Source organism: Tiliqua scincoides, chromosome 8, assembly GCF_035046505.1.
Source record: "Tiliqua scincoides isolate rTilSci1 chromosome 8, rTilSci1.hap2, whole genome shotgun sequence".
Lineage (NCBI taxonomy): Eukaryota > Metazoa > Chordata > Lepidosauria > Squamata > Scincidae > Tiliqua > Tiliqua scincoides.
Genome location: NC_089828.1, coordinates 33,102,083 through 33,109,549, shown reverse-complemented (window position 1 = coordinate 33,109,549; position 7,467 = coordinate 33,102,083). Strand labels below are relative to the sequence as shown.

General features: G+C 46.0%; 1 protein-coding gene across 1 annotated transcript; it reads left to right on the top strand.

Moving 5' to 3' along the window:
- AMH (anti-Mullerian hormone) lies at positions 1-6,609 on the top strand. The gene is made up of 5 exons (XM_066635589.1): positions 1-421; positions 1,334-1,512; positions 3,277-3,400; positions 4,405-4,588; positions 5,676-6,609. The coding sequence occupies exons 1-5, from the start codon at positions 1-3 to the stop codon at positions 6,607-6,609; spliced, it is 1,842 nt and encodes a 613-aa protein (XP_066491686.1).
- The last annotated feature ends 858 nt before the right edge of the window (positions 6,610-7,467 follow it).

The window sequence follows — 7,467 nt, the reverse complement described above, 5'->3', positions numbered from 1 at the left end:
ATGACAGACTTCAGAGGACCACAAGCAAAGATCTTCATTGTTCCAGAGACCTCAGAAGACAATTCAGAAAGGAATCAACTTCATCAACATTTTGCAAGGGAAGAGGAGAAGCACTCAAGGCCTGGATTTGGTTTCCAATCTTTGTCCCTCAGAGGGCTGGAGGAGCCTGTGTGTAGGGTGAAATTAGATGGTGGGAGCATCTGGGGTCCCAACCATCTAGAGGTGGTGGGTCTCCTCACTAGCTACGACAGTGGTTTCTTGAAAGCCCTGAGCAAATCCACATGGGATGAAGGGGAGCTGGAGATCTTTGGCATATGTCCCTCAGAGGTCCCACATGGTGTCCTCTCATCTCTTCAGCGCATCAGTGATCATCTGGCTAATCCAAGGGAGAACCATTTTCTCCTGCTTCATCTGGAGGAAGGTAGATGCAGAATGGAAGAACTAATAATTGTCATGATTTTTCTAACTTATAGGAACTATATAACTGTATCAAATCATTTTCTGTTGCATCAGAGAATGAAACTGAATAAGTCAGGCAGAACATCCTAGTTCAATAGTGATTTTACTCTGAACTTTACTTTTACTTTTCTCACCTTTCTCCTCAGCCTTCTTTCCTTCCTCACCTCTGTTCAGGACAGGTGAAGGCAATTTTACCAGAAACAATAGATTAATAGTTGCAAGTCTTTTGGGAGACAATCTAGTCAATTGTTCTGACATATAAATGCTTAGAAAGCCATTTTCTAGTCCATAATTTCAGTGCCAGGCAATAGTTTCAGCGTCTGCAATAGTTTCCCATGTTGCTGAAAGCTGAGTAGGTCAAAGGGCTGCAACGCGCAAGGCAGGGTTCAGCAAATGTGTGGCACTTCTCGGTAGGAACTTGGTTCCAAAAAACATCAGCTGTGTTTCCTCACAGATCTGCCCTGGACAGTTTTGGCATGTTCATCCACAGAACCTGTTAGGGATGCAAACATGAAGGGATGCAAAGTGGAGTGAGTTCAGAAGTAGAGGGATAGCTTTAGGGTAGGTGTGTAAAATGCTACATGATTGGGGGAAAGATTTTAAAAAAGATTTCTCAGAACACAACAGTTGAGGAGGCCCTCATAATTCATATCCGAGCGGCAGGGGAAAAAAAGCCCTTACTTAGTTGCTGTCAGCCTGAGTTAATGAAGCTGGAGCTCTGTTTAAAAGACACAGAAAATAAGAATGGCTCCAGGTAAATAGGGGGAGTTAAAGGGTTTGGGGGTCTGTATGTACCTGTGTTTCCTTTTAAAGTGAAGAACAAGTTTCTACAGCAGAAAGATCTGCTTAACCCCAGTTCCTTTTCTTCCGATAGTGAAATGGGAGGCCGAGACGAAGCTCAGATTTACGCTGACTTTTCAAGAGAATGTGGAACGGTTCCTCGGCCCTCTGCAGCTCGCCGTGCTCATGTTTTATCAGGGAAAGAAGGAGTGGGTGGGAGCCAGCCCCAGGATGAAATTTATCATAGGAGGGGAAGGCCTCCATCAAAAGCAGGTACGTGTGGAGAAGTGAAAAAAGGATGATGCAAATTGCACAGTAGCTTTCGTTAGCTATGATAGGTAAAGCTTCCATGTATGAGTGCAGTCTATCTCTGAGTATCAGGTGATGGAGGTGAGCAAGAGAGGAGGATTGTTGTTCTGCTGGAGGGCTTCCCTGAAACATCTGGCTGTTCCCACTTGGAAGCAGAATGGTGGGCTTTTAGGGCACAATCCTATCCTACTTTCCAGCTCTAGTGCAGCTGCAGTTCAGCCCTGAGGTAAGGGAACAAATGCTCCCATACCTTGAGGAGGCCTATGTGACTGTCCCCCCACCACAGAATGCAGCACATGCCCCATTGATATAACTGCACTGACGCTGGAAAATTGGATAGGATTGGGCTCTTACTGTGTTGCAGAGAGGCCATCATTTATGCTCTTTGGTGGGTCTCTCATTGAATGTTAACCATGTTTCCCAAGTGGAAGCGTCATGTATAGAGGCAGTCTATTTCGGCAGATCAGATACTGGGGGAGAGGCAAACCAATGAGGAGGACTGTTGCCTCTCTGTCCTGCTTATGGGTCTTTTGGTGACGCATGATTGCCACTGTTGGAAACAGGAAGTTAGACTAGATCAGTGTTTCTCAAACTTTGAGAGAACTTTACTCCCTCAGTAAGTTCTTGCGGGGGAAGGGCTAGGACAGCAACGCGATCCCCAGGATTGCGCCGCTAAGGGGGGGGCTAGAGGGTGCTTGTGACTTACTTGGCATGGTGTAGGGGTGCATTAGGCTGCAGGAGGTGCGGGGAGCCCTGTGCAGCCCTCCGCAGCGCTCCCCGAGGCTTGGAACCTGCAATAGAAGCAGGCGCAAAGCACTTCCTTTTTGCAGGAGATCCTGGGATTGATTTGCTGCCTCCCTGCCCTTCCCCCGCCCCTTAAAGGGACGGGGAAGCATTACACGAACTGGTGGGTCATGACCCACCAGTTTGAGAACCACTGGACTAATTGGTATTTGGTCTTCCTTTTTGTTCCTTTCCTACCAGGACTTCTAGAGTCAATGTCTCCTGTTATCCCCATCTAGGAAACGTTTTTAAAAAATAAACTGGCTCTGTTTCTGTACTTTAAACATAAGCTTGACCTGCAGAAATTCAACAGGTGTTCCCTGAACTGGAGATAGTATGCCCCCCCCCCCCAAATCAAATCCCAATTCTGGCTTTCTGTCTATTTGTGGATCCTGTGCAAGCTTCGTGTCCTGATAAATCCCAGCCCCATCATCTTTGCTCTTCTAGCTCAGTCATCCAAAGGTCTCTTGCTCCCTTAAATTACCCTGACCTTTCTTGTTTATTGCCCCTTGTGCCTAAAACCACCTCCCACTATGCCCTCTTGTTGCCCATCCTCTCACTTCCTTCAAATCCCTCCTTGAAACTCACTTTTCCCATAAAGTCCTTGGCACAATCCCTTAGTCCCTACTCCCTAGCTAAGCCTAAGTACACACGCTTGAAATCATTGCATATTCTTCCCTAGTTTGTCCCCTGCCTCCAACTCTCTTTTCTTCCTCGGTTACTTCCCCTTTGTTAAACTATAAACTGCAGGCTCCTTGAGGCAAGTGCCTGTCATCTTGTGCTTTTGCAATATGCCATATACAATCATGGTGCTATATCTACATGTCAAGCAGCCATCCAAAGCACAGTGATAGACCTAGGAGAAAATGGGACATTGTTGTACCTCTAACCTGCTTTATAAATTTGACAAATCTTTTTTTCTCTTCCCTTTCTCCACTGTTACAGATTGTCTGTCTAACTAAGGGGACACGGTACCTAGTCCTCCAGGGCTCAGTGATGTCCGGCAGGCATACACCTGGACACCTCATCTATGAAGTTTCCTTGGCAATCCAACATCATAGCAACAAGGGTATATATGGGGCAGGGACTGGAGGTATTTTAGTTACGATTCCCCCTATCAGCAGATAGACCTCTCTCCCCAGTGCCACCACTTCATTTGTGTTCTGGGAAAAAGTGTACTGGAGCATTCATCACAGAAGAGGTGGTGTCCCTTGTATGTATTGATTCTCTCTTCCTACACTGGTTTTTTCAAATTTTAATCTAGGAACTTTGCTTTATACTTTACTGGCACAGCAGGTAAGACCTCTCAAGGGCTGCTGAAGTATCTGGAAGCTCAGGTTTAGCAAGTCTCATGTTCATTCTCTTGCAATAAGTCTGTGGTCTCTAGGGTTGCTTAGCTGCTGTAGTAGCAGCACAGGTTTTGAAAAACCTGTTGACCAGCACCTGCTGACTTGCAAGGTGACATTGCTCCAATCTAGTGAACTCAGTCCACCAGAAAGCTCATCTTGCTCATGAACTTTAGAAAACCACAGGAAATTTTGTCATGACTTGTACAAAGGCATGCTGGGATGTGACATCTAAGGCTGAAATCCTAACCACACTTTCCTGAGGGTAAGCCCCATTGAACAAAATAGGGCTTACTTCTGAGTAGACCTGGTTAGGATTGTGGCCAAAGTCCATGCATGGAAGGGAGGGAGAAGAGCCTGCTTCCCTTGAACTGGTACTCCAATAATCTCCACCAACTTTAGTCTAGAGAGTGAATTTTTATTTGCAGCCTATTTTTTTTATTGGTGCTCTCACTTTCTCCCATAAATTGATTTAAACAGCTCTGACTTTCCATTGTTTTTTCATGCTGCAATTTCTTTTTAAACTTGCAACTAAAGTCATCTTCCCCTTATTTTTAAACACTTTACTATATACACTTGGAGACAAAATCTTATTCAGTGCCTAATATTATAATTGTCTTTCCAGGGGGGACTGGGAGTATATTGGCTCTATTATGGAGGAAGAACTTTTGTTGACTGCTGCCACCTTAATCAATCCTTCTTACTCTTTTGGTTCTTTCCCGCCCAGTTTCCTCCCTCTCATCCCATGATGTACAAGATCTCCTGTTTGGGTTTGATGCAAAATGCTTCACCCGTATGACACCAGCTGTCCTGGTGTTGGCGAAACAAATGCCTGATGATACCGTTTCTCTACCCTCTTCTTTCCTTGCTGCTGATGGTGTGCTGGACACAGTCCCATACCCAAAGCCCAGGTGAGCAGCCCTCTTTCCTCAGGCATTTCTCATCTAGCTTAGCCCACAAATAGAGGCTAAATATGTGTCTGCAGACTCCTAGCTTGGAGACAATATTCCAACAGAGAGGAATTTTTGTCTACTTCAAGCTTCCAACTTAGGAAAGTAGGGTGGCCTCCCAGAAGGTTGGATCTACTTATGCATTGCAGGTTCTGTTTCAAGCCAAGAGTTTGGAGATCTGACCTTTTAATACTGTGTAAAACTGGATTGTCCTTCTGCATATTTACTCTGTTTGGGGATAAATGTTCAGAGAAGAAAGGGAGTAAAATTATTTCATCTCTTTCACATTTTCAACCTTGTAGGGGTGAAACTCAACAGAGTGCCTCCTGGCTCCTTTGGATTAGTGTTAATATTACTGCACCCCAGAATGTTCCAGAACAATGCTTTTGTTCTGGGGGAGAAATGGTAGCCCCCAGCTATGCAGCTAACAGGTACTGGGGGGAGAATGACTGTGCCCCCAACAGCCATAATCCCCCCATGAACGCCTCTCTGAACAGTGAGGCATGATGACCTGATGTCATTCCAAAGGAACAAAATGGCAGCTGCCAGTAGGTTGAAAGGAGTTGTGATGTGTGCTGGTGATGTTCACCCCCTCCTAAAAATAATCAAATTACTCCCCAATCCACAGCCTGGGTTGTGAAATTGGGGAGGGGGGGGAGAGCTTTGACAAATCCTAATCCCCATGTTGATACTTGTGAATGCTAAGCCCACAAAGAACATTAAGGGAATATATTATAGTAGCACTGCTGGAAAAATATAGGAGGTGGGGTGGGAAGAGAGAGACAAAAGGACGGCTGCTCTGATATTTTTTAAAATATAGAGAGTAACTCTTTCTGGAACTGGCTGATTAAGTTAACTCTTGCTGATTGAGATGTCATTTTCCTATATTGTTTTATAAAGATTGCATTCATTCATATTATATAATTTTGCTTATTCGCTGTAGTTTTTTGTTCTGAACTCTCCTGAGAAGGGTGACATAGAAACTTTGAAAAATAAAATAAAAATAAACTTGGGGACACAGCTCTTTTTCTGTTTTCTGTCTCCGCAGCAGTTTTCCAATACCTGACATGGTTGAAGCCTCACCCTCCAAATTTGCCACCAGCCAGATGAATATCTCAGCACTAGCACCCATGAGTACTGGGCAGTTCCTAGAGGCCCTCTCTTGGTTCGTCAATAAGGTCTTGAGCCCCTCCGAGGAGCCACCCCCCACCTCCAGGCCACACCTCCGACTGGATTTTGACACGATGGAAGCCCTTCCCCACTGGTTACTTAACCTGTCAGAGAAGGTGGCTTTGGAACAGCTGGTCCAGTCTGAGGACCACTTGGTGGTCCTCTTCCCTGAAGACAACCAGGCCTTGATGGAGCAACATCTGGATCACTGGGATCTGGAAGGGAGGTTGCTGCAGCAACTGCTGGAGAAGCTGCATTCTGTGATCCAGGAACTGAGGGTGATTCCACCCTTCCGAGCCAACGCAGGCCTCTTCCACAACCTACTGGCTTTCTGCTACTACCCTTCTGGCAGTGCTGATGGAGTGATGAGGCAGCAAGAGGCAGCTGGGAGGAGGCAAAAAATCCACAGCCTACTGCTGCTGAAGGCCCTGCAGGCTGTGCGCGTTCGGTGGCGAGAATTGAGAAAGCTACCCCGGGCAAACCGTAGTGCCCAGGGAGGGGACAATTATTGCCGCCTGCAGGAGCTCAAGATAGACCTGGTCTCCACAGGATATGTCATCTTTCCGGAATGGTACAACGCCAACAACTGTGTGGGGCCCTGCAGGATCCCACTGTCCTCCCGCATCCCTGACTACTACTCCCACACCGTCTTCCTGCTGCGAATGCACGAACAGGGCGCTCCCCTCCAGCGCGTCCCTTGTTGTGTCCCAGTGCGGTATTCCCAAAGCCTCATCCTGACCTTTACCAATGACCAAGGCATGATGGTAAAGAACTATCCCAATATGGTGGCTGAGGCATGTGGTTGCCGGTAAAGAGAGACTTCTGGCTCTTCCTTGGTTACAGAAGGCGCATGCTTTGCCAAAGGCCAGCAGTTTTGACTATGCCTTCCTTCTGTTATGGGTTAACATTGTGTGTTCTGCTAAAAAAAAATTCTCTTCTGTTCTGAAGAAAGCTATAATTCTATGACTTCGCTAAATGCACAGTGAGCAAAGCTGCAGAATTGCTTCTACTTTATATTGCTGCTTTTGTGTTTTGAAATGGTTTTTGCATCAATTATTTTGGTGCTGCTACCCCTTGGGTTGGGTGGTCCAATATTCAGGGCACAATGAAGGGCACACTCAATAGTGATCTAATTCAGATGCTCTTCTGGCTTCTGTGATTTCTGCAGCTATCGCTCATACCTACAAGCTTTTACAGCCATGGGGACCAGAACCTTGCTCTTTTTTATTGTTGTTAGTTTTAGATTCAGCTGAGATGTGGGGGAGACTCAGTTTTGTGCCCTGCATTCCATGCAGTTTTTTCCATGCTCCCACAGAATCATGGTGTATGCCCAGCCCAACTCTTAGCATTGTTTTAACTCTTGTAGCTCTCTTGGGTTTCATGCTGACTGAGGAAAGTGTGGCTGGAAATATATTTCACCCCTTCAGTGCTGGCTGGTTTTCTCTTTGTTACTCCAGAACTTGATGCCAGGTTTTAACTGGATCCTGCTTGTGGGGTGTGTGTGTGTGAAGCTGTTGCCTTCATGTCCTGCGAGTTGCTCCCAAAAACATTGGGATGGCTGCTGCGGAAAGGAGAATGTTGGAGTGGATAACTCTTTGGTTTGATCCAGCAGAACACTTCTTATGGGCCTTCTATTTTTGCCCCTTGATATCAGAAAAAGTCAACACTGC